General features: G+C 40.9%; 1 protein-coding gene across 9 annotated transcripts in view; it reads right to left on the bottom strand.

The window, feature by feature from the left end:
• CFAP61 (cilia and flagella associated protein 61) overlaps positions 1 to 26,966 on the bottom strand; it is a 285,236-nt gene that overhangs the window by 255,423 nt on the left and 2,847 nt on the right. For 8 of the 9 annotated variants that reach the window (XM_019826885.3, XM_019826881.3, XM_019826883.3 and 5 more), the window contains exons 2-6: positions 21,453 to 21,603; positions 12,867 to 13,017; positions 8,768 to 8,844; positions 7,841 to 7,908; positions 7,250 to 7,376 (exon numbers count right to left, since the gene is read on the bottom strand). In XM_019826885.3, the coding sequence (XP_019682444.3) occupies positions 7,250 to 7,376; positions 7,841 to 7,908; positions 8,768 to 8,844; positions 12,867 to 13,017; positions 21,453 to 21,595 (566 nt within the window). In that variant the 5' untranslated portion in view covers positions 21,596 to 21,603. The remainder of the gene's footprint in view (positions 1 to 7,249; positions 7,377 to 7,840; positions 7,909 to 8,767; positions 8,845 to 12,866; positions 13,018 to 21,452; positions 21,604 to 26,966) is intronic. The other variant, XM_019826882.3, reaches the window with a different exon arrangement.

Here is a 26,966-nt window from a genome sequence, read left to right as displayed (position 1 = left end):
ACAGAGAATCTAATTCAGTGGCAATCCTAAAGAAAGCAGTGTATTTTGGTTAAACCAACCTTTTACCATGACCATTGTGTCAATTTGCGGCAGGAGAACCCAAAGTCAGTCTTTTTCTTCCCATATGTAGAAACAAAGCACCTTTTTTTTTTCCAAGATCTCTTGCGACCTCTAGTGGTCTCTTTAAGAAAATCAAGTCCATCATTTCTCAATCACCTATTCCGTTTTAGAATTTTAGGATGGATTTTAAAACCATTTAGTTTCTACTCCTTGGAAAATGTCATGATTTTTTAAATGATGGAGGATTTTTAAACCCTAAATGACTTCAAAGCATATTCAAGGCCAATAAGAGGCCCTTACCGTTTATACCACCAGGATCTGATCCAAAAGTCTATCTTGGCACGCCATCACTCCAGTTGAATTGTTAACCAGATCTTATTTGCTGGGTCACTTACCAAGACTCAAGAAGACCAATGGTGAAATTCCTAATTTCACTGTCCCTTCTTTTGGAGTGCTTTGATTCTCATGACCTAAGCATCAGAAAATTCATTTGTATGAAAGTACTCAGAAGTTCAACTTAAGTGAATTCCAAAAAAAGCATAAGGCTGTCAAATGCTTAATAAAAATACTTGCTTTAAGAGGTGAAAAGTTAGTATTTAAAAAACCACCAATCTTATGTTTTAAAGTCCTAAATTTTCTTCATCTATTTTACATAGCAATAATGCTTACACAATTTGGTTAGCCTTTATTATCAGCAAAAAAAAGCAGTACTCCATTTTAGTTATTCTACAACACGGACTGACAGCACATAATCATTCCCTGGCAAGTCCTTCCCTACCCCCTCCCCAAAAGACTTGAAAAAGGTAGGTTTCCCCCCAAAAGTACTATTCCAACAGTTTCTCAGTCTGAGAACATCTCAAATCCACCACTGAGTATTAATCAAGCCCACTATAGATTATAAAGGTATGTCCAGAAGCAGTCATGCTTTATTTCAAACATTGTGCAAATCACAGAACAGTAACTTCAATAATTAGTGTCTAAGTAGAGGGGACGATTATAGCACAATTTTCCACATGGGTAAATCAAAGAACCAGGACTGGGGATTACAGTGTTAATTCCCTGGTTCTGAACATGTTGCTAGGTAAATGGCAGAAGGATAATTACATCCCAAACCCTTCCCTGGTCTACTGTCTTAAGAGCTATGTTCTTCACCATTAATTATCAGTGCAAGTAACTGTTGATGAAAACAGATGTCAAAAAATCAATGTGGGAGAAATAAGAGAAATGAAGCAGCCTAAGAGGACACGTACAGCCACACCCATCTGACCTTCTGAAAAGGCTTTTTTCCTGCATTCTTAAGGAGGGAAATGATCCACATAAGTGCATTTTCTGACTACCTAAAATTCTACACCTGCTAGAACCAAAACTCGAATGTGAACATTTTGGACAGAGGGCTTCTTAAAATGTATCACATTTCTCTACCTTCCAACAAGCAAAAATATCAACCATCATAATGTCACCATTCCCTCATGAGTTCACCACTATATGCTAAAATGTCTTTTATAAATGTCCCTTCCTCCTTACAAAGTATCCACTGTCATCTTTTTGCCATGAGGACTATATTCCTCCTCTGATCTGCTACTGGCAGATTTTCTGTAGGCTGGGCAAGCAGGACATTTCACCATCAGAGGCTGAATGAGCAAGACCTCAGGGTCAGGGATCGGGAAGGTTTAGTTCAGGCTGGGACAGCCTCATCCCCTGGAAGGTTGTAGTCCGTAGCCCTAAAGTTTTCAAGGGTAAAAGAAGGAAAGGAATAAAGGCATGGGTTGGAAAGAAGAGGGGAGAGACTAACTCTAACTACCAGTTCCACATGCTTACTAGGAGCCAGCACTGGGCAGGGCACAGCCCACACCTTTTCTCGAGCAGCCTACACCCTGAATCACAAGTGGGGCGTTAGTGAGTAGATTAACAAAGATGTTGCCTTACTAAAAGGTGAAAGAAATTGGTGATTTTTAGATATGCTGCCTCTGTACATGTCAGATGTGGTATTGGATACATATACAATTATTACAATAGATTATATAGAATTATCTATAGATATTTTATGTTCTAGTTAGTTCTATAGAATTATCTATTACAATAGTAAATAATAATACAAAAACATCTTGCTGAATATCTATGCTGGGGTACTTAAGCTTTAAAATTCCTCAAGAAAATGACAAGATCCAAATTTGGTATGCTGCCTACACACTTTAAGACAATACGGAGCTTCTGGGTTGGTAAACGCATGGAAATTTGGGAACAGGGGCCCCGCTCCCTTCCCTCACACCTTGCCCTGTGCTTCTCTTCTGACTGTTCCTGACTTACATCCTCTTATAATAGACTGGTGACCTAGTAAGAAAAGAAGGAAAGAAGGAAAGAAAGAAAGAAAGAAAGAAAGAAAGAAAGAAAGAAAGAAAGAAAGCAAGCAAGCAGGCAAGAAAATACTTTTGGAAATATGCCTCTCTCAACCGCTGTTCCCCTCTACCCTCCCCCACAAAACTGTCTATTTATACACACACGTGTGTATAGTTACATACTCACATAGAAAATTGCGACCAGTAACTTTATTTGGCAAAAATGTTCTAAGGGCACCTGGGTGGCTCAGTCAGTTAAGCATCCAACTCTTGATTTTGGTTTGGGTCATGATCTCATGGTTCATGGGTTCCAGCTCTCTGTTGGGCTCTGTGCTGGCAGTGTGGAGCTCGCTTGGCATTCTCTCTCTCTGTCTCTCTGCTCCTCCCCCTCCTCGCATCCTCCCCCCTCAAAATAAATAAACATTTGAAAAGATGTTGTAATTTGAAAATATAATTCGTTTTATTAAATGAACCCATCCCCCAAACTAATTAGCAAATGGCAGAATAAAATGAGAGATTTTTAAATGGAATGAAGACAAAAGTTTAGCAATTATTAGACTACTTATGAGAACTTAAGCAACCAGTTTATGTAAATTTCTCATGACATAATTAAAAAACTGCCTACCTGTGAATACTTTTACATTTAAAGAATGTAATTTCCTAAAGGGCAGGAGGACCTATTTTCCTGCGCTGATTATAAGAGAAACTTCATAAATCAGGAAGGAGGATTGGAGAGGTGTGAGAGAATCAATTAAAAATGTTATTTTAGGGGCACCTGGGTGGCTCAGTCGGTTAGGCGTCCGACTTCGGCTCAGGTCATGATCTCACAGCTCGCAAGTTCGAGCCCTGTGTCGGGCTCTGTGCTGACAGGTCAGAGCCTGGAGCCTGCTTCGGATTCTGTGTCTCCCTCTCTCTCTGCCCCTAACCCACTAACATTCTGTCTCTGTCTCTCTCAAAAATAAATAAATATTAAAAAAAAATTTTTAATGTTATTGAAAAAAAAAAGATTTCACTCACAGAATTCCTTCTCTTTAGAAAGTGTTTGGCTTGTATTAGCATTCGTTTCATGACCAAAGGGGTTTTTTATAAAGAGAATTATAATGTTGACGATTTAGCTATGAATACAAAAAGTAAATAAAAATGGTTTTCTTCGAGGAATTTTCTTTCTCTTGTCCTAAATTAGGGGATAATGTGTATCTGAATTTATTTTGCTCCTTGGTAATATTTTTTTTAGACAAGTGCTGTCTGGATCTCAGAATGCAAAGTAAATGCTCTATGTGGAAAGTGAAAATGGAATCACTTTCCATTGTTTGCATAACGTTCTGCCTCCTTCTCTTTGCTTTCCTTCATCACCAAACTTCTCTAGAGAGCAGTGGATATCCCCTTGCCTTCACTTCCTTACCTCTCATTTATTTGGTTCACTGCATTGTGATTTCCAAAACTCAACTCTGCCCTTCAAGGACAGACAAGACCAGATCCCAAAGCAAGGGGATGGAGGTAGGCACTGGTGACTAAGTGGCCACTGTCAGCACAGAGGAACCAAAGAGATGAGCTTGAGAGAAATAGCCCAGGTCCTGGGAAGACAGAGTTCAGAACCATAAGGACAAGAGAAGAAGAGAAGCAAATGAGGATGCGGGAGGACTAAGGCTGGAGGCTTGGGTGAGGGCAGTGTCAAGGCAGGCAGCCACCTCCCTCCTACCCAAAGTTCATTCAACTTGTCTTTAATAGATGAAGAATTCTCCAAGTTTTTACAATTTTTTTCCTTAAATAAGTTTTGGCAGGTTGTGTTTTTGAAGGAATTGGCCCATTTTATCTAAGTTGATGAATTTACAGAGCTGTATTCCCTTATCCTTTTATGTCTGTAAGATCTGTAGTGATATCACCTCTTTCATTTCTGATACTGGTAATTTTCTCTTTTTTCTTGGTCAGTTTGGCTAGAAGTTTATCAATTTTATTCAACTCATCTGTGTCTTTTTACATTTCCAAATGCAATGGCCTCTTTTTGGACTCAAATTATTTGATTTCCCTACATCTTTTGCCACTGTAAGAGTCTGACTTCTGCAAGACTCCTCTCCCTCTCTTCTAGTTCTCTTCCTTATTCACGCTCATTTTCACCATTCAAAATTCTGCCATAGGCCTCTGCTTTTTCACTTTAAAATCTCTTCCTGGGGTGCCTGGGTGGATCACTTGGTTGAGTGGCAGACTCTTGGTTTTGGCTCAGGTCATGATCTCATGGTTCATGAGTCTGAGCCCCACATCGGGCTGACAGGGCAGAGCCTGCTTGGGATTTTCTCTCTCCCTCTCTCTTTGCCCCTCGTCTGCTCTCTCTCTGCCTCAAAATAAACATTTAAAAATAAAATAAAATAAAATCTCCACAACTAAACAATCTCCTTTATTTTCTTGACCTCCTCACTCATGAGAGGACCTATATTTCTACCTCCCAACTGTCCATCTAATGCTATTATTTCTACTTTTAGCTAGTGAATCCCCCCATACTTGAAAACCTGAGTGACCGTGAACTCATTCTCATCTTTCAACTTTCCCCCTCAAACATTTCTTTGCATCCATGCACCTGCCCCAAACAGATCTCTTTGACTTGTCATTGCCTGAATTCCAGCTAGAATCATTTCTTGGCCATACTGTTCTGTTCCTCCCTTATAAGCCACTGACCACATGAAAGTCAGTTACCCTTCACACACAGCCCATATAGTGCTCCATGCTGGCTTCAGGGTAAAGGCTTCTCGTTATGATTCTTCCTTGGCCATCCAGTGGCCTACTCTTGCTCTGCACACCTTGAACAGCAGCCACAACTGCCTACTGCCTGGTAATAGACACTCCAGGTGCCTTCCTGCCTCTACACCTTTGTCCAATCTGTCCCTCTGACCGAGCTCCGGCTTGTCCCTTCTGACCAGATTCAGAGGCTACCTTCTCTGTGAAGACTTTTTTATTTTAAATTATTTTTTTAATTGAGGTATAATAACATATAGTAAAATGCCCAAGTATTAAGTTGGGTGAGTTTTGGCAACTGCAAAGCCACCAATCAATACACAGAGCACTACCATTGCCCCAGAATTCCAGTCTCACTCTTTCCTCCACTAAAGGCAACCACTGATCTGCTCCGTCTCTACAGATGAGCCATTTGCACATCATATAAGTGGAGTCAACAGTATATGGTCTTTGTGTCTATGTCTGCCTTCTTTTACTCAGCATGAACTGAGATTGACCCACCTTATTGCATCTATAAGTAGTTCACTGCATTTCACTGCTGATTCTGCACCACAATTTATAATGTAAACATTTACTCCTTGATGGATATTTAGATTGGGGGCAGGGGCAGAGAGGTTTTATATGAGGCTGTCTTCATCCTTCTCTGTCTTTTCCTCTTCTAAGCCACTTAATAATATCAATAAGAATAATATTTCATTTCATTGGGCACTTATATGTGACTGGAAGTGCTAAGCACTTGATTTTCCTCAGGTCATCTGTTCATTGCAACAATCCCAGGCAGTAGACAATACCCTCACACCCACTGAAAGGCAGGAAACTGAGGCCTGAAGAGGCCAAGTTCTCCTTTTCAGTTAACCCATCAGGTGAGTAGTCTAATCAAGATCAGAATAGAGATCTATCAGGGCACATGGGTGGCTCAGTCAGCTGAGCGTCCGACTTCAGGTCAGGTCATGATCTCACAGTTCGTGAGTTCAAGCCCCATGTTGGGCTCTGTGCTGACAGCTTGGAGCCTGGAGTCTGCTTTGGATTCTGTGTCTCCCTCTCTCTCTGCCCCTCCCCTGCTTGTGCTCTGTCTCTCTCACTCTCTCAAAAATAAACATTAAAAAAATTTTTTTAAAAGATAGAGATCTGATGCCATTCTTAATATGCCATAAATTCTTAATATGCCATAATAGTATATGCCTGGTAAATAGTAGGCTCTCACCTTTTAAAAATTTAAATGTAATACTTTCTAAAGAAGTCCACAATTTATGGCAACAATTGACCCAAGAAGATGCACTTTATTCCCCACTGATAAAACCAAGCAACCACCTTTGTGAAATGATTTCACATGCATTTTTATTTCAAAAAGACCCTTTTATTTTGCCCACAATTTTGTGAGTCAGAAATCTAGGAGGACTCAGTTGGTCAGTCCTTGCTTAGGGTCTCTCCTGTGGCTGCAGTCACATGTCAGCCGGGCTCCAGTTACTGGGGAAGGGGGGTCTTCCTGGCTGGGTGTCCACAATGGCTCATTCACAAGGTCAGCAGGCAATGCTGACTGTCAGTGGGAGCCTAGCTGGGGCTGTCGACCCCAGGACCAACATATAGCCTCTCTGGCACACCAGTCTCCAAGGCCACATTGGAGGAGAGCTTGAAGGATAGAAGATGGTGTTGTAGCCATCTTTGGAAAATACTCTCTGCCACTGCCATCTCCTTAAGACTGCTAAACTTTGGGGCATGTCATGGAGCCCACCGAATGTTAAAGAATCCTCTTTCACTGACTGTTGGAAAATAGGTGGGGTCTATTGGGAAAACTAAATAGGCGGATTCATTTTTATGTTTATTTGAAAATTATTTGACTCGGCGTGGGGCCAAGGATCGTGTGTTTTCAGAAGCCCGTAAGTAGTAAATGCACAACTTTGCTGGCCACATAGCACCAAATGAGTCTCATCAGATATTCATGCCTGTAAATTATGTCATCAAGGGGAACTGTAAACATCTCCAAATGAAGTAATACTTATGGGTATTATAAAACAATTTAATCCAAGCTCTAATCACTTACAGTAAGAAATGGCATTTTAGCAACTCTGCATAAGGTAAGTGTCCGTGTAAAACTCAGGTAGGAAAAGGCACTGCTTCAGCCTTACCTGGCATTGCGAATGTGCAGCTGAGGGTAATGATTTTCTCTGCAACATATGTGCACGGCAAAGTCCTCATCATACATCAGACTCGGAATGTTCCCCACTTGTTCAAACACCGTTATGAGAGTCGAGCCTAAACCACAGAGACGAAGAAATGTGGCCTCACTTTACCAAGGAATAACTTTAGGGCTTCAGAACAAAGTGTGACTTCCATTCGAAATTGTATTTAAAATTTTTTTTTTCAACGTTTATTTATTTTTGGGACAGAGAGAGACAGAGCATGAACGGGGGAGGGGCAGAGAGAGAGGGAGACACAGAATCGGAAACAGGCTCCAGGCTCTGAGCCATCAGCCCAGAGCCTGACGCGGGGCTCGAACTCCCGGACTGCGAGATCGTGACCTGGCTGAAGTCGGACGCTTAACCGACTGCGCCACCCAGGCGCCCCTCGAAATTGTATTTTAATTATTATAATCAAATAGTCACATCATACGTTCAGGACCTAGAGACCATTCTTATTCCCATTCCCAAAAGCGCCATTTTAAGCATGAATTTCCCATTCTGGAGACTGGGGACAGGAGGTAATTGAGCAGACCTTACCTAGGCTCATGTAGGATGGCACTATGAGAAATATGAAGTGTAGTTCTGGCACGGCCTTAAACACAGCCCTGGCAAGGGGAAGAGAGGGTGGGACAGGTGTTAATAATAAAGTAATCCCATTAGCTGGCACCTGTTTGAGGCAAATGCCTTCACTAAACACATCCGATGTTCATAAATCCACATGGGCTTCTTTGCTCCTTGCCTGTAATGGCAAGAACATCTTCAGGGCAATGTCCTTTCCTTCTCTACTTTTCCTTATAATCCAAATGGCCTCTTTTCTGTCTGTTCCACAGAGGTAGAGAGAATAAAGAGTGCCATATTCATGTGGCACACCAGATTTCTGCTGACATTAACCTTTGACCTGGCATCTGGATGGTCTGGTGTGACATTACAAAGTGCCTTGAAAGCTGAGGCCACCACCCCCAAATGTCTGTGCAGGCTGTCAGAGACACATCGCTATCACCCAGTAGCCCAACTGATCATATTTCGATGCACCATATTATTCAGGATGCTTCTGCATTCTGTCAGGTTAATAAACATCTCTAAAGAGAAGACTGAAGAAAACTATTTTTAGAAAAATCCAAACCTGTGATGCTTTATTCCTCCCTTATTTCCCCCCCAATCCATTTTTTTAAATGACTGCACTGTTTGCCTCAAATGATAGTAAAGATGTGTGTCAAAGGGAGTGTCGATTCAAAGAAATAAACTGTTTTCTTTCAGAAATGTCACTGTTATTCCACATTGATGCTTTAATACAGCCATGAATTACAAGATAATTAAGCACCTCAAAGAATTTCATGTCCTTTGGAAATATTTTTAAACTATGCACACAATCTCTTTTGTGTCATTTTGGCATTAACGTGTCTTGTCTATGGTGCTGCCTGCCAGCCCCCTGATGTCACCATCTGCAAGACCCCAGCCACTCACCGAATAATCTCTCTGCAGCAGCCAACAGAATATTCATCCACGGCCACAAAGAGGTGCATGAACAACGTGTTCAAAGGCTGCACAAGAAAAGAGCACATGATTAAAAGCTGAGTCACCATTCAGGCTATGTCAGAACAGGGTTGGGAGATGAGGGGGGAGGATTTGGGGGCGGCCGCAAACTCAGAGCTGCCCCCTTTTGTGGGTGATATTTTATGTCTGAAGTGATGAGACACTCAGGCAGCATTCAAGCTTTCTCCCTGACTCCATTCCCTGCCTTCTGTCCTCCTAGCTTAGAATTATTCAAGGAAACAGGGACTGTAAATGAGTCCAATGCATCCAGCGCATCTTCCAGCCCTCACAAACGGGCTATGGGCAGGGAAGTGCCTGCAGGGGAGTGAAATCGATTATTAACTCAGTAGTCTTGTCCTCGGGGGTGTCTATGCCAAGTGAAAGACAATCACCCTTTCCCCAGGGCTCTTGAGTCAGCAGCTGCTGCTCTATTCAAGTGACACAAGAGAAAGATTCTCTTATGAATTTGAAGGATGGAAGGCAGATGCCACGTTATGAATCCAATGACTTGTTTTGTTCAACATTCCCAGAGTCAGAATCAAATATTACTCTTGGGATCCAGAAAACCTGAGAGCTGGAAACTCAAAGTAGCAAGATTCGAAGATGACTGTCAGGCTAAATCTTTCAAGTTTTTAAAGAACTTTGTCCCCTAAATTCTGAAGACATTTTAAGTAGCCTCAATAATGAGCAGCTGTTCCATACGGCCACACATTGGTCCGCTCAACTCAGTACCCCTGTGTTTATGGGAAAATCTTCAAATTCTAGAGATACTACAAATGTGAGGCTAGTTAACTGGTGAGGGTGGTGCTTGCACCTAGATCAGGATGACAGGAATGCTTGAAAGTGCCTCCTGTTTTCTGAGCAATTTTATAGACAGCCTTGGGTTACCACCTGCACATCCATGCCTTGGTCTCCCTCCTGTTGGATAGTGCATGCCTTAGAAATACTCAGAAGGAGGGCCACCTGGGTGGCTCAGTTGGTTAAGCATCTGACTCTTGATTTTGGCTCAGGTCATGACCTCACAGTTCATGAGTTTGAGCCCCGAGTCAGGCAAGTAAGGCTCTGTGCCGACAGCATAGAACCTGCCTGCATGGGATTCTCTGTCTCCCTCTCTTTCTGCCCCTCCCTTACTCATGTGTGTGCTCTCTCTCAAAATAAATGAATGAATAAATAAAATAGAAATACTTGGAAGGAATATCAAACATAAAATGGGAAGAGAAGAATCATGAGTTTGGTTCAGGAGTTGAAAACTCCCAAAAGGCCAATAACACAAACCCTACAGTCCAGATGGGAACAGCCACAACACCACTGTATGCATTTTCCATGTGTTATCAGCTAATTCCACAACCACCTTACTTAACATCTGCTTTACATGCTGAATAGGACCAGCCTTAGGAGTACATGGCTTATTACTTGGCTGATTTATCTTCCAAATTCTCTCTTCCACCAAGAATATTACAATTCAAGATTTATTCTTTAGATTTAAGATAAAAATCATTAGTTACTTCTGTTGCAAATACCCCTGGGATTAGTAATACATTAGGCCTTAAGGCTCTATATCAATGCTGTCCAATAACAAAATAACTTGAGCCACAAATACAGGTCACATATGTAATTTCCCAGTAGACATATAGAAAAAGAATAAACATGTAAGATTAATTTTCAATATATTTTATTTAACCTAACAGACTCAAATTATCATTTTAACAAGTTATCAATATAAACATTGTTAATGAAGTGTTTTACACTCTTTTTTTCCTCCTAAATACTTAAAATTCAGTGTATGTTTTACACTTCTAGCACATCTCAATCATACTAGCACATTTCAGGTGCTCAACAGCTACACATGGCTGACGACCACCATACTGCATAGCTAAGCTCTATACTGTTGTAGGAATTTAAAAGTAGTTTTTAAAACAAAATTTTAACGTTTGTTTATTATTGAGAGACAGAGAGACACAGAGCACGAGCAGGGGAGGGGGAGAGAGAGAGGGAGACACAGAATCCGAAGTAGGCTCCAGGCTCTGAGCTGTCAGCACAGAGCCCGACGCAGGGCTCGAACTCACAAACTGCGAGATCATGATCTAAGCTGAAGTTGGTCACCCAACCAACTGAGCCACTCAGGCACCTCGGAATTTAAAAGTAGTTGAAAGAGAAACAATCTTAAGAGAACAAAGGAACAAAAGAGGAAATATTTATGAATAATGGTATTAATTTATAATTTTCAAAACGGTAAAATCGTGATTCTAATGCAAATATACAATGAGCACATGTCTGAGATTTATTCAACCCATCAATTAATGAGGCAACCAGTAAGATGATAAAAACAATTCGTTGCACTTGAGGAGCTGGCTACTTTAGGTATTTTAATGAGGGAATGTTAGAATAAGGTTGCTAGGCTAGATATAAAATGGTTAATGTCCTATGAGGCCATAAACCATAGCCTTTGAGGTTATCTCGTCCACCAAACAGAAATCATTTACACCTCAAATGGACAAAAATCTACAAAGCTAATCACTGTTCCTATAGAACTGTACAATATACAATAGCTCAGTTAACAGAAAGTCAAAGATACAAGCCTTGGATTGAAAGCATCATTTGGCTTATTTCCAAGTTTGAGATAATTTTTGTGAATATGATAACTGGGTGTTTGGGGTGGTGAGGAACAGGAGGAGTAGAGGGCAAGGGGGAGACATCATGTAGCTGGATAAATGCTAGATAATGTGTTGGGGTGCACATGGGGGATGTACTGTGCATGCACACAGGTGTATATGGGGGAAAAACTCACTCATTCACACAACTGGCATTCCCTAGGGCTCTGGGGCCACATTCTTGAATTCCACTAACAGGCAAACATGCTACCCACAGTCGTGGCCTCTGGCTCTCTGCAGAACTGGGGCCACACGCTGGCTTGGCTTTGGCAGGCTGAGGGCAGGGAAAGCTCAGACTTGGCACCAGCTACCAAGTCGGGTTGCCAACAAGTTGTAACGTGCCCACAGCTAGAAGACATCGAATGAGCTAGAGTCCAGAACAACACCTTAAAAGTTACAGAATGCAACAGGAACCTGAAGCTCTGCTATCACCATTACGTGGTGTAAAAAGTGTAAAGGCAGGTACCCTCCCAGCATTCCAAAGACTTCACACACTGAACCGAAGTGGCCATTGATATAGATGGATGGATAAAGAAGATGTGGTACATATATATGGTGGAATATTACTCACCCATAAAAAATGAGATCTTGCCATTTGTGACAACACAGATGGACCTAGGAGGTATTATGCTAGGTCAAATAAGTCAGACAGAGAAAGATAAATAGCAAATGATTTCACTTATATGTGGAATATAAAAAACAAATGGACAAACAAACAAAACAGAAACAGACGACAAATTGGTAGTTACCAAAGGGGAAGGCGGTAGGGGATGGACAAAATGGGTGAGGGGGAGTGTGAGGTATAAACTTTCAGTTATGGAATGAACAAGTCATAAGGATGAAAGGTACAGCATAGGGAATACAGTCAATGGTACTGTTAATAGAGTTGCATGGTGACAGGTGGTAACTACACTTGGGTGAGCACAGCACAACATATAGACTTGTCCAATCTCTATGCTGTACACTTGAAACTAATGGTAACACCGGGTATCAACTATACTTCAATAAAAAGACAATTAAAAAAAAAAAGAATTTGGACACTGATGTTGGGAGCAGTGTGGAGAACTAAGAGGAACATATCTAATGCTCCCACTGATTCCTTGCTCCCTCCTAGTCCTCCCAGCACAGCATGACCTCGGCCTTGCTACCAGCTGACTGATCTGACTATTACCTCCCTTTTCCTATCCCCTCTTGGGATGCTCTTGGACTCATCTTTCCTCCCTGCCAGCTAACTTCATTTCTAACTGTCATAATGTCACATACCTTCTGTTGTGAGTTTTCAACTACTTAGTCTCAAAACTGGAAAGACATATATGCAAACATAGAACTTCCCTTCAAAATTAAGGCTGTTCTAATAAGCATTGTGTGTAACTGCTTACCGTGCATGGGATTTCAGGGTCGAGCTCCCGGAACACGGATACCCAGTTGTCCTGACTGGAGATATTCCAGTTGGGATAGTCCACAAAGGTAGCCTGGGCCATTATCTCCTCCTTGTCATTGCAGAGGGTAACAGCAAGGTTTGCCTTTTCCCTGTAGAAATGATTAAAGGTGCACACATGACCAAGATTACCAAAAGGGAGACAAGGAGGTATCATTTTTCCCCCTTCTTTGGCTACTGAAGCCTAGCAACCACTACATAAGGTATAAAACCTCTGGAAGAGGTAGGAACAACATGACAGCAACTTTGAGAACAGATCTTTCAGGACATCTGTGCTACTAACTACATTTTTATTGAAAACTACATTTCATTATAAAGGTGTTATACTTAAATGAAGTGTCCAATACCCTTCCCATTGAGATTGGGGAAACTGATTGCAGTTTTCCTTATCCTCCATGTTGCCAATTCCACTGTGTTGGCCTAAACATATACAGTTAGAGTGGCCCACTGTCCGTGATTGCCTGCGGCTGAGAAGGTCCCCAAACATGGGACCATTAGGGCTACAAATCCTGAGCAAACTGGGATGAGTTGGTCACCTGTGCAAAACAGTGAGGCTAAGAGTTCAGCCCCACCTCTGTCAGCCATCTCAGCCAATTTTTCCAAATCCTAAGCCCATGCCCCTGGGCCAATGGATTCTTACGGGATATGAAAATCTATCACCTGACCCAGCTGTAGAAATGGAGACCCTGAGGGATCTGGTTTAAGCTAAGGCCACAGAGGAAGTTTAATAAACACAAGGAAGGGGAAGCGAGGGTCTTCCAACTCTTATTCTGGTGGCTATCCCAAAGGGACATCTTGAGATCAGGTCCTTCCCAACTGCTACCCTGTCATGTGGCCCGGCATGACAGAAAGAGTGCTGACTTAGAGACAGCATATGATTTACTACACAGAGAACCAATTGTATACAAATTGAGATGCAGTTTTCACTTTTTCAACTGAGTGAAATCTACTGGTATCTTAAGTTGGAGGAAAAAGATGTAAAATGTTCCTTCAAAACTTAAGAAGACAGCATGTAATTGAAGGAAGAGGAGAAAAGATAATGGACAGAGTAGAAAGTGTTATATGCTTTCCAGTTATATTTTCATCATAAAAGCAATGAATTGTGACTACAATCAAAACCAGTAAGTACTCACAAGAAGAGAAAAACAATTGGAAAAATCATCCTTAATAACACCTCCTGTAGATGACCAAACAGTGTCAGTATTTTGGTTTCTATCTCACCAGACTTCTCTCTTTTTTGAGAGTAATTATCAAATGAAATGTATTTTGTGTGTTTTTAAAAATGGAGGCACACAACCCATACTGTTTGTAGTCTGCTTTTCTCCCCCACTTGACAGCATATCATTTTACTAGATCCAATCACCAAACTGCAGTCTCTCACATTTGTGCACTTCCTATACTTATTTTCTTCAAATCAGTTCACTTTGGCTTAAATAAGACTATTTCAATAGGAAATGTACAACAAAATCACAAATGGAAAACCAGTATCCCTTGCCATAAATAAAACTATAAAAATATACAACATTTAGAACAAAAATTGTTCTTGCATGTACCGAGACAAATCGCCTTCGGCACTATCAGAGGCATAGGCATCTTCGGGAAACACTGTGCTGGAGATGTCAATCTCAGCACTTACAGCCACTGTCCTCTCTCATAGGAAGCCCACTCTTCAGCCATGGGGGACTCCCTCAGGGTGCACCTGCCCCAAAGACCCCACCATAGCCCTGGCTATCATGCAGAGAAGACAGTAGACTGCCCTCAGGTCCCAAGAATATACTATCCATACAGGGCGTTCATTAGCAAAAGGATGCAGCCTCCCAACCTCTCCATTCTGATTCGCTGAAGCCCTACCCTTCTTCCCACTCCTGCAGTGGCTCCCTCCAGCTCCTGGTCCTCAGGGTTCCTCTGCCGGAGGCTCCCAGAGCCATGACCTACTACTCCACAGTGATACTCCTCACGCTAATCCAGATAAGAAAATGCCCAGGGAATGGGACCTGACAATGATGATGAAGGAGGAAGTGGGCAAGAGCTGGGACAAGGCAGCTGCCATCCCCTCAGGCAACAAGGGAAATGTGTTCTTGGAATCCCAATTTGAACTTGAAACACATTTATCCATGGGAACCTAGGGTGGTGGTTGGGCTCCATAGTACAATTAGCACAGTACTATACCACACAGACATTGTAGATTAAATAGACTTTTGTGGGTCTGCCTGGGAAGCCAGCCATGAATAACTTCGTTTCAATGGGAAAATGCACTTCAATTTCCAAATGGCCAAGTGCAAGAAAGTAACTTTTGTAGCATTATCCTTTTGTATACATAATTTCCAGTTCTTATTACCTCTTAACATTGTCCTCTATGGGACAGACAAAATTATTGTGAGAGCAAAGAGAGATGAGGAAAAAGGTAGAGGGAGGCTTGTTTTTAAAAGCTGGATTTAGAATTATTCTTTGAAATATGCCAAATTAAAAAAATACACCCACACACATGTATATATTTCACACAAAATACATTAAAGCTCAAGGATATTATCCAGCAAGTGAAATCAGAGGTTTTTTTTTCATTAATGTCTCATTTGTTCACTTGTTTAGAGAATTTTCCAAGTTCAGCCAAAATTCATTTTATTTAACTACACTTGATGGAAATCTTGGTGAAACTGTATCCCCATTTTCCACTTTATTAAACATCACAGGTGTTCCCCAAGCCTATCGTGGTTTCTGCCACCCACCCGCCCCCATGCCCCCCTGTCCTGTGACATGTGCACTTGATGTGGACAATTCTTTTGGCCCTTTTCCCCACTCATCTGCTATGCTCAATCTTCTCATTTTCTCCCCTAACATTTAGCAGGGTTTTTAGGTGAGGTCAGTTGTATTCATTCCTGTATCTGTGACTGAGCTGGCAGCTAATATAACAAAATTCAATAAACTAGAAAAGAAACCACCTGCTCTAAGCCTTGAGGTTGGCCTGGCAAAAGGTGATGGGCCTTACCTAACATGAAAAATGAAAGACTGAATGGGCTGGATAGCAGCTATTTAGCGAGCTCCAGGACACTGATGAAAATGTAAATTTACCTTTTTTTTTATTTTAATTTTTTTAATGTTTGTTTATTTTTGAGACAGAGAGAGACAGAGCATGAACGGGGGAGGGTCAGAGAGAGAGGGTGACACAGAATCTGAAACAGGCTCCGGGCTCTGAGCAGTCAGCACAGAGCCCAACGCGGGGCTCGAACCCACGGACTGCGAGATCATGACCTGAGCCGAAGTCAGCCGCCCAACCGACTGAGCCACCCAGGCGCCCCTCTTTTTTTTTTTTTTAAGTAGGCTTCACACCCAGTGTGGAGCACAATGCGGGGCTTGAACTCACACCCCTGAGATCAAGACCTGAGCTGAGATCGAGACAGATGCTTAACCGACTGAGCCACCCAGGCACCCTTAATGTAAATTTACTTTCACTTCTAAAGATACGCTGGCTTCTGAGGTAAGTCACAACCTTTTTAGTTATTAGGATACGATTTTAACCTTAAAAAAAAAAAAAAACTTTCACTACTCCATCCCACATGGTGTAAGTTATGCTTTTCTTATCTGCCAATTCAGAAAAGATACAAACACATTAGACATGTAAATTTGAGGTACTCTGACAGCCACTCCAAGACCTTATACTCTAAGCAGGGGTACAAAGCTCTTTGAAAACAACTGGTTATCAAAAACTTTCAGGTAATTAGTATGTGTTTGTGTGTAGGATTTGAGAAAACAGACTTGTGGAAGGTTCTTGAAAAAAAAATCTGTAGAAAGGCCCCAATTGTAATCCCACCCACATCCCATATGCCATGTTCTGAATACCCCATAAAAGGATGGGCCCTTGGCAATTGATCACATGGGTCACTGGTGGTCACGAGGACAGCCAAATCACATCCGCTCCTGCTCAGGCCAACTGTAACACACTTCACCCCAGGAGGGGCAAATCAGACATGAACACCTGCTACCAAGCTGGGGGATTATAATTTATTCACATGCAGAAGTTTATTCACGTGGTAAAGATTCAAGACTCATTAAGGTATACAGTGGCCCCTAACACTTGTTTTTCCATCTCAGAGGCAATTACACCTCCTTTTGTACCATGTTCTAATGCTTGTTGCCTTCTTTTAATGTGTATATGGAAGAGAATTCCACTGTACTCATAAAGCAATGCCTCATCCTATTCTATGGTTGCTGAGTTGCTGAGAAAGGAAGGGCAGGAGAATAATAGAAAAGCTTGCCTCTATCTGACCCTGGTCCCTGCTCTTAGAGGCAGAGCCAGAGGGAAGGGGATACAGCAGCTATGAGCACCTCCTAGGAGCTAGGCACGGCACTGTATTTAATAACTTTTTTTCACTGTCCCACTCACCCTATAAATGAAGTACAACTGTCCATTTCACAGATGAGGTTATTAACTGATTGTGCAAAACCTCTAGGCTTAGGGAGGTTTTGCACAATCACATGCCTAGTAGTGGATTTATTCATTAATGCAAAAAACACTCACTGAATACATACCAAGTGCCAAGCTTTTTCTGGCTCCATGGATACAGCAGAGAACAGGCCAATATCCCTGCCCTCATGGAGCTGATGTTCTAATGGATGGAGGCAGGCCAATTAAAAAAAAAAAAAAAACACTAAACTAAGATGCACAGAATGTCAGGTGGGGACAAGTGCTGTGAAAAAAAATAGGGGAAAGAGGATGAACCATGCAAGTATGTCAAGTGCAATGGGGACTACTCCATAACTGTAGGATGAGGCACAAATGTACCTGGGGTGCTCCAGGAAAAATAAAGGAATTCAGTGGAGCTCAAGGGAGGTGAGGTCAGAAAGGAAAAGGGTGGGTTCCACACCAGATCCTGGCAGGGACGTGGCAGACCAGTGGAGGGTTTTGAGCTGGAGCACGACAGGATCCAGTTGATGTGAATGGTGCCGCTCTGACTATTATGTTGAGAATAATTTGCTGGGGCAGGAGGGAGAATGGGTGAGGGCTGATGCCAAGGCGGAAGCAGAAACCAGAAAGGGGCAATAGTAACACTCAAGTGCACCAGGCTCAGATCGGACCTTGGCAAGAGAAGCGAGGTAGAAAGAAGAGCCCAGCTTCTGGATATATTCTGTAGGTGGAGCAGACAGCTTTGCTGGTGTGGGATGTAGGAGCAAGTATGAAGGTGACACCAAGGTTTTGGTCCAAGAAAGTGAAAGCCTGGAGTTGCTAGAGTTACCGAGATGGGGAAAACATGGGGTATTTTGGAGGCAGGTGATGATCAAAAGAACGGTGAAGTACCTACTAGGTATCCAAGGGGTGACATCCACCAAGAAGCTGGATACATGAATTTGGAATCTAGAAGATTCTGTCAACAACGTTAGCTGCTTTCCACATTTAAGTCATAAATTCACCCAGAATTGCTTTTTTCCTTTTTTTGTATGACATGAGGTTCGTATTTACATTTATTCTCTTTTCCATATGGGTAACAAATTGTCCCAGCACCATTAATTGAATGGCACATTCTTTCCCCACTGGTTTGGTCATCCAGTTTTCATGTATGCATGGGTCTCTCTCTGGGAGCTCTGATTCCTTGGCCATTACCACACTGTCCCGATTACTATGCCTACCATGAGTCTTTAGTTGGGCTAACCTCCTCACCTTATTTTTCTTCTTTCAAATGGCTCTGGCCCTTTGCTCTCTCATATGAATTCACACACTTTGTCAACTTCAACAAACAATCCTAGTAGGATTTTGACTGGAGAAGAATTGATTTCTTTACAGTATTGAATATTCCTATCCAAAAACATGGTATACCTCTTCATTTACTTAGGTCTTCTTTGATGTCTTTCAATAAAGTTTGATAATTTACCCCATAACATGCTTGGATGTGTGTGTGCTTCCTGGGAGGGAGGGGGAGAACCTCTGAATACTACCCTCCTTCTGAATAATACCTTAAGAGTACTTTCATTCTAATCACGCACCAACCAATTCATCTATTTTTGTTGTGTATTTTACCTTATTTATATCATATAACTATTTATATTTAATATCTATATTAGATTAGTTATTATCGTTATTGCTTTATACAAGTTAGATTTTCTTCTTAGATTTACCAACATATTTACACATATATTTGTTTACTTTCCTTCTTGTATCTTGGCCTTCCAGCTAAGAAATTATTCCTTTTGCCTAGAGTATATTCTGAGGAATTTCCTTTATACAGATTTCACTAGTAAACTAACTCAGTATTTTGCTTGTCTGAAAATGCATTCATTTTCCCCTACGTATTGAAAAATTGTTTCACTAGGTACACAATTTACTTTGATGCTATTTTCTTCCAATACTGAAGACATTCTACTATCTTCTGGCTACCGTGCTTGCTAGTAAGAAATCACCATTAGCCTAATCTTCAATTGTTTACAGGCAATTTATCTTCTCTCCCTGATAACTTTTCAGATCTTCTCTTCAGATTTGATGTGTTGCTGTTTCATTATGATGAGCTGAGGAATTCTCTGTGTGTTTATCCTGTTCGGGATCCAGTTTTCTGGATCTAAGAATTGGTGCTTTTCAACAATTTTGGAAAGTTATAGCTGTCAGCCATTATCTCTTCAAATATTGGCCTTTTCCACTGCCCATCATGTCCTTCTAGACGTCTGAATAGATCCAACTGTTAACTGTTCCATTCTTACCTTTTTGCCTGTCTCTTTGCACTGAATCTGGATATTTTATTGGTATTTGCCCCCCCTCCCTGCCCCATTTGCTACTTCTGTCTTCACCTGTGTCTTTTACAATGTTTAAGTCATCCAATGAGCTTTTAATTTTAACTATACTATTCTAGATGGTTTGACTTTTTTTTCAAATCTCATTATTCACTTTTTTGGTCTTTTTAAATGTATCTTTTCACTTTAGATGTAGTAAACATAGTTATTTTATATTCATTGACTGAACTCACATCTGAAGTCTTTGAGAGTCTGATTCTGCTGTATATTGTTGATTCTCACTAACGGTGCCTGTTACCTCGTATATTTGTGATTTTTGACTGCGAGCGTGTATCACTTACAACTCCATCTATGAGCATTATTTAAAGTCTGAGTTGAAGCTCCATCCTTCAGACCTGATTTTCATTATTTCAACCAGTTTCCTGGACACACTACTAATCTGTGACCACTTTTAATCTAATTCACCACTTTATTCCCTTTATTCAGTCTATCGGTAAATGAACATAGTCTTTGTCTGAAAATGGACTCATTATTTAGGAGGTTTTGAAGCTTTTCAAGCCACACAGATAATTAGCATGGAACTCAAATCAACACATGCTTACAAATTCTTGAAGGATTTGTCCCCCTTCATTCCATGCTGAAGTTGAAAAGGCTAGTTTCCTAACTTTCGCACTTCAGGAGCGAGTTGATGTCTCATTCATCCTTACAATGAACAACCCAATTTTATACAAAAGGATCTAATACTTCCCTCCTTAGGTGGAGGGAGTATTTATCTTACATTCTTTGCAAAGCTGTCAAAACAGAAGCAGGAGATTTCTAGAATGTAGCAAAAATCCTCAAGGAGAGGGTGGCATTGATTCCTGCTATTTTCCTACAGTTTCTGGTTTCATTTTGATAATGTTCTCTGCACAGTCCTTAACTTTTGGGTTGGCATGTGTGGGGTGTATCGACATGTTGTTTCCCTCCAGAGGACATTGTTAAGGTTTTCAATCCACCAAAGTGCCAAAAAATGGAATAATTTCATTGATATATATAGATATTTTTTAAAGCATTTTATACATGTTGCCCTAATGCTCCACCACAAAACTGTGTCAATTCACATTACATTCATCAGTGTGATCACCAGAAACTACAAATTTTAATGTCTTAGGCTGGCCTTTGTTTAAACATTTCAGTTGTATTTAATATGAAGCTTTATAAAATTCAAAATACTTGAGCTGTTTTTCATCTTTTTCAATAAAAATAATAAGGAATAGATTATAGGATACTTATATTCTGGTGTTTCCTCCCCACCCACCTCCCCCCAAAAAAACAGAGAAAAAATCTATGTGTATTTTGAAGCTTAGAGGAACACTTAATAACAATGGTTAAGAGCAAATATGGGCTTTGTTACTTACTAACTGCTTGACCTTCGGCAGGCCTCCATTTTCTGATCTGTAAAATGGGCAGGATAGTGTCTACCTCAGCGTTGCAAATAAGACAATATTGGCAAAACACAAACCTGACAGAAAATAAATTCTCAAAACTGGCAGCTGATATTATTAACTTACCCCAAGATTCTACTAGTGGGAGAGGCAGTTGAGATTTGAACCCAAGTTTGCCTGAATCCAAAGCCCACGAGAAACCCTTTCATTTTGCAGGCTGTTATGGAACTTAGAGGTTGGTTGTTCCTGGAGATCTTCTGCTCCACAGGAATAGATTTTCTTGCTGCTCACTTCCTGATCATAAGCCCCATAAAGACAAAGGAGTTGGGTCCCTTCTAGTGTGTGATAAAATTGATAAATATTCCTAGGTTACTTAGCTACATACTTACAGAAGATAGATGATATTTAGCCTCCCAAACAGCTTCTGGGTAAATTTTCTAATGAGGTTTTTGATACAATAAATATCCTGTGATTCTGTTCTTCGGCAATGAACCACTTCTACCTTTCCTCTTGGTGAAGTGAGTACTGACATTTTTTATCCTGTCCCAAAAAAACAGAAAACAGTCCACTGTTAATCTGAGATGACAAGCCCATCCAGTTACAGTACTTACAAAACTGGATGTGAATTCAATTTCCGTATGGTCAGAATGAACATAGTATTTCAGTGCTGATGGGACAGTTTCCCCTGGGGGTTGGCTATGACGAACGACTGCCATTGCAAACCAGCCAATGTGTGTCTCTCCAGGAGAATGATGTTTCTGAGAATTGGCCCATCTAGAAATGTCTGCAACTGTACTCTTTGTTTCCAACAAAGCTGCTTTAAAATATTCTAACAATAGGATTGAAAAACATTGAAAGGAGTTATTACTGATTCAGAATCCTCTTTATTTAATTGGCCACCATGGCATGTGGTCAAGAGTTACAGGGGAAATACTGACAGCTTCTGCCCATGTTCCAAATAGAGTTCCCCAAACTGTAGCCCTGAAAAGCAACAGTCCTAAGAGATATTTTGAGACAAAAAAAAGTTCTTTGGTCAATTAAGTGTAGGAAATGCTGCTTATGATGGCCTTCCTGAGAGACGACTATGCCCATAAAAGTCTTTGAGAAGTTCCATAATAAAGTATCTCCTTTCCCAGACTTTCCCACACCCTTTCTGAGAAAAATTTCTAATGACAGCAACATTGGAGAGTTTAATGTTCCAGAGGGACACTTTGGGGAATGCTGCTGACAGGAACAGCAGGCCACAAACTTATTCTCTTAACGTCTCAATATGTGTGTGTGTGTGTGTGTGTGTGTGTGTGTGTGTGTGTGTGTGTCTATTTCCTTCCTCCTTCTGTCTGTCCCTCCGTTCCTTCCTTTCTCCTCCTTTCTTTTCTCCTAGGGAAAATAATTTTATTAGATACTGGCCAGTATGCTCAAAACAGGCACAATTAATTTTCACCCTAGGACCCTAGGAACAATATAGAGCACTCCCAACACCTCACGGCAGCCCCCATTTCACTCGCCCCTCTAAAGGTAACCATAATTCGGACTTCGATCACATAGATGATCTTGGCCAATTGTTGCACATCACATAAGTGGGATTACATAGTGTGTATGGTTTTCTTTCAAAACACAATGTTACATCGTGTGGCTTTTTGTTATTGCTGTTGTTTAGAGATGTCCTTGCAGTTTTCAATGTGCCAAGGTACCAAAGAACTTGAGCACTGCAGGGGTCTGAGACAGCTCCTCCTTCGTCAGATGAAGGAACTGAGGCCCATGAAGTGAAGTGACTTGCCTCAGGACACGTATGTTTGGTCAGAAACAGAAACTTTGGCATGTGCTTCTAGTCCAACTCCCTGTCATTCCCCCTGTTTAAGTAGCTTGCGGGCTGTCTCTGTGGGTGAAGGTCCCCCTGCCCTCACGGTCCACTGGTGTTCACATTAACTGCAGTTTGACTGCTCTTAACCATCAACACTCAGATGGGTAAGGGTGCAAGGTGTGGGGTCATGCAAGGGAACTTAGAAAGATAGCAGGTGGCAGCCAAGAATCCTTACCCAGTGGCTTTCTCCTTGGTGAATTCATACCACCCTCAACTTGCAGGGGCCTCCATTAGCCCCCGCAAAGCAAAAGCAGATGCCCTACATTGTCCAAGCTCACTGAAACTGAAAAGAGTCCAAAATGCCAATTTATTCATTTACAATGGGAAAGTCAACAGCCAAGCAGTCTAGATGTTTCTGCAGCCTAGACAGTTAACAAACAAGTCATGTAAGCTAAATACAAGTCTGATTTCCTCTCCTTTGAGAGAACAAGGTGTGCTATCTGGCCACTTTCTTGCAGCCTTGGTATCAGGGTGGCTGAGATGAACTGGGGGCACATGTACTCTCAGCTCCAGCCTTGTGAAAATGTGAGCTCAGAATGGCAGATCTTCATATTTGCAAGGGAAGAAAACCTTGATATTTATATAACATGTCCAAAATCAGAAAGATTGGCTCAAAATTTTCTTCATACTCTGAAGATAGAAATAAATAAACATTTCTTTAAGCTGGTTTAGCCTCCACCTGTGCCATGGCAAGGCCATCCATGCACTCTGTCCTCACAGACCACCACATGGAAAGCCCAGTTATTGGAAGATGGTTTACATGGCGCTAAGGCCAAGAACACAGTCTGTGGAATCAGAGTACCAGGGATGAGACCCAGTTTCTATTGCCTATTAGCTATGTAACCTTGAGCTAGTTCCTAAAACTCTCTGTGCCTCAGTTTTCTTATCTGTAAATCAGAGATACTATACATACTGTAAAGGGTTTTAAAAATGAGTTATTATATACAAAACACTGAAAGTAGTGTTTGACATGTAGTTAAGTGCTTGGTAAATATTAGTCATATCATCATTATTACTATTGAGCATGGACATTCTCAGGATTCAAAATAGTGGACATCAAGAAGTCACTCAAAGCTCCTAAGGTCTGGGGGAACTTCATCTACTGCAGAGATTTAAAGCCAAGGAAACCAGAGATGGGTAATGCTTAGGTGGCATCTTCCCAGTTTGCCTGGGCATCTCTACATTGTTGACACCCACAGGACCAATTGATCCCTTTTGCAAAGACACATTCTTTCTTAGATAAATGAACACACCTTTAATAAAGTGGCAGCTAAATTTTAATGACCTGACATTTCCTTTCTAAGAGGGCTTTACATAGCCTAGCTGCTATTATGAGCTGATTTCATGTTCTTTTCTTTTTTTTTTTTTTAATGTTTGAGAGAGACAGAGAAGAGTGTGAGCAGGGAGGGGCAGAAAGAGAGGGAGAGACAGAATCCAAAGCAGGCTCCAGGCTCCGAACTCAGCACAGAGCCGAATGCGTGGCTCAAACTCAGAAACTGCAAGATCATGACCTGAGCCGAAGTTGGATGCTTAACTGACTGAGCCACCTAGGTGCTCCTGACTTCATGTTCTAACTCTAATGTCAATCTTTCTTAACATTTAATTTTAAAAAATTATTTTGAAATACAGCAATGCATTCTTCATTATACCTTCTCAATGCATAATACCTTCTCACTATGAAAAACATTATATGCAGATACACACACACACACACACACACACACATATATATATACACACACATATATAAAAATATGACTGAAATCATGGTTGTTTTTATTGTAGCAAAATACACATAACCAAAAATTTGTCATTTTTGCCATTTTAAGTGTACCGTTCAGGGACATGATGTAAGTTCACATTTTTGTGCAATCATCACCATTATCCATCTCCAGAACTTTTCCATCTGATATCCTGGTGTGAAATCCTTTTTTCCCAGCTGAAGTCTCCTCTCTTTGGGGTTTGGCATGTGTATAATTTCAGATAGTACCTTGTACGTTAAGGGATCAAACACACACAGTACACATTGGATGGGCACCATAGACCAGTAGGAAGATAATCCATGGAGGGTGTCTCAACAGAAGGCCTTCTCACTCCAAATCTGGGAGAAGCATTACCAAGGAATAAAATGATGGTATTATCTCAAAGGAGGCAATCAGAACCTGACTGACTACCATGTGAGCAATTAAACACTCAGTAATATTTTCCACAGCCCCTGTGAATGTGAAATTAGGTGCCTCCTACAAAGACGTGACATTAGTAGAGACAACAGATTTTCATATTTGCAAATATCTTTTACCTACTTTGGGTGGAAACAGACCTTAATAATGTCTAGACTCTTGTAAAGCTAGCCATAAATGTTGTCATTCCTGGTTTTGGTTTGAACTTAAAAGCAAAACTGGAAAGAGACATCCTGTTTGTGAAACATGATGTCATAAGTTGATGCTACAAATATACAAAAAATTTGAATAAAATAAGAAAGTATAATTACAGAGCTGAGCTTTGGGGGAAAGGAAACATGGAAAGAAGGAAGAGAGAGCAAAGGGAAATCCTCCACCCAGATGGCAATGACTTTGTGTGCAGTGGCTCAGGGAGCGATCAAATGTGATACAGGCCCTGGGGGCAAGAGTCTCAATTTCCCCCCATGGGGAGAGCAGGTGCCTCATTCAAAACTGAGAACTGAAAGTCAAACCATGTATACAACCTGGACTTTGGAGGGGCGGACCTCTCGGTAAATGAGAAGACTAAAAAAACGAACTTTACTAGCCTACGGAAGTGACAAAGAAGCTTTCTCTACTGATAGCTCTGGATAGAAAACAGAAGAAAACAAAAATGCTGTGAGGAATCCAACTCCTAGATCAAAGTAGGTGTGCACCCCAATCCACACTACCTGTGTAGTGTGCAAGTCCCCAAGAACTTCAGATAATAGACTGTGGAAGACACAATGAAATAAGTATCTTTACAATTATTAGAAATACATATAGAGAAAAGTCATGAGAACAGGTAATTATGAAAAAGAACAGATACTTTAAAAATGGAAAATATGATCATTAAACTTTAAGCTAATTGGATGGGTTAAAAACATATTAGACAAGATTGAAGAAAATTAATGAACTGGAAGGCAGTTATGAAGAAATTATCTAGAACGAAGCACAGAGAAATAGAGAATATGGAAAGCAGTTAAGAGACATGTAAGACAGAAGAAAAAGATTATCTGTGTCTTAGAGGAATTCCATTAATGTCTTATAGGAATTCAAAAAATAAATAAAATATTGTTTGAAAATACTGGCTAATTTTTTTTTTTTTTTTTTTTTAGAATTGATGAAACACCTGAATCCTCAGTCTGAGCAGGAAAGTAAAAATAAATCCTGAATATATAGTAGTGGAATTACAAAACACTAAAAATAGAGAAAGCCTGAAAATGACTGGATAAAATAGAAACTGCCTATGCAAGAATAATAATTAGACTAAGAGTATATTTCTCATCAGCAACAATAGGAGCCAGTAGTACATGGGTTGGCAAACTCCCTCTGCAAAAGGCCAGATGATATATATTTTAGGCTTCATGAGCCACATGTTCTTTGTGCAACTATGCAGCTCTGCTATTACAGCATGATAACAGCCAGAGACAATATGAACACAATATGAGCATGATTGTATTCCAATAAAATTCTACTCATGGACACTGCAGTTTGACTTTTCTATAATTTTAGTGTGTCCTAAAATATTCTTCTGTTTTTTTTCAATTGTTTAAAAATGTCTTTTAAAAAATTCTTAGCTTATGGGTCATACAAAATAGCCGATGGACTGAATTTGCCTTATGGGCTAGAGCTTCCCAACCACCAGAATAGTATCTTTAAAAAGGTAAAGATAAGCCGGGGAGCAGGGGAGAGCACCTGGAAGGCTCAGTCAGTTGAGTGTCCAAGTTCAGCTCAGGTCATGATCTCATGGTTCGTGAGTTAAAGCGCCGTATCAGGCTCTCCGCTTTCAGTGCAGAGCCCACTTTGGATCTTCTGTCCCCCTACCTCTCCCCCTCCCCCAC

The sequence above is a fragment of the Felis catus genome, chromosome A3 (genome assembly GCF_018350175.1).
Source record: "Felis catus isolate Fca126 chromosome A3, F.catus_Fca126_mat1.0, whole genome shotgun sequence".
In the NCBI taxonomy this organism is placed as follows: domain Eukaryota; kingdom Metazoa; phylum Chordata; class Mammalia; order Carnivora; family Felidae; genus Felis; species Felis catus.
This window is presented reverse-complemented; position numbering and strand designations above follow the sequence as displayed.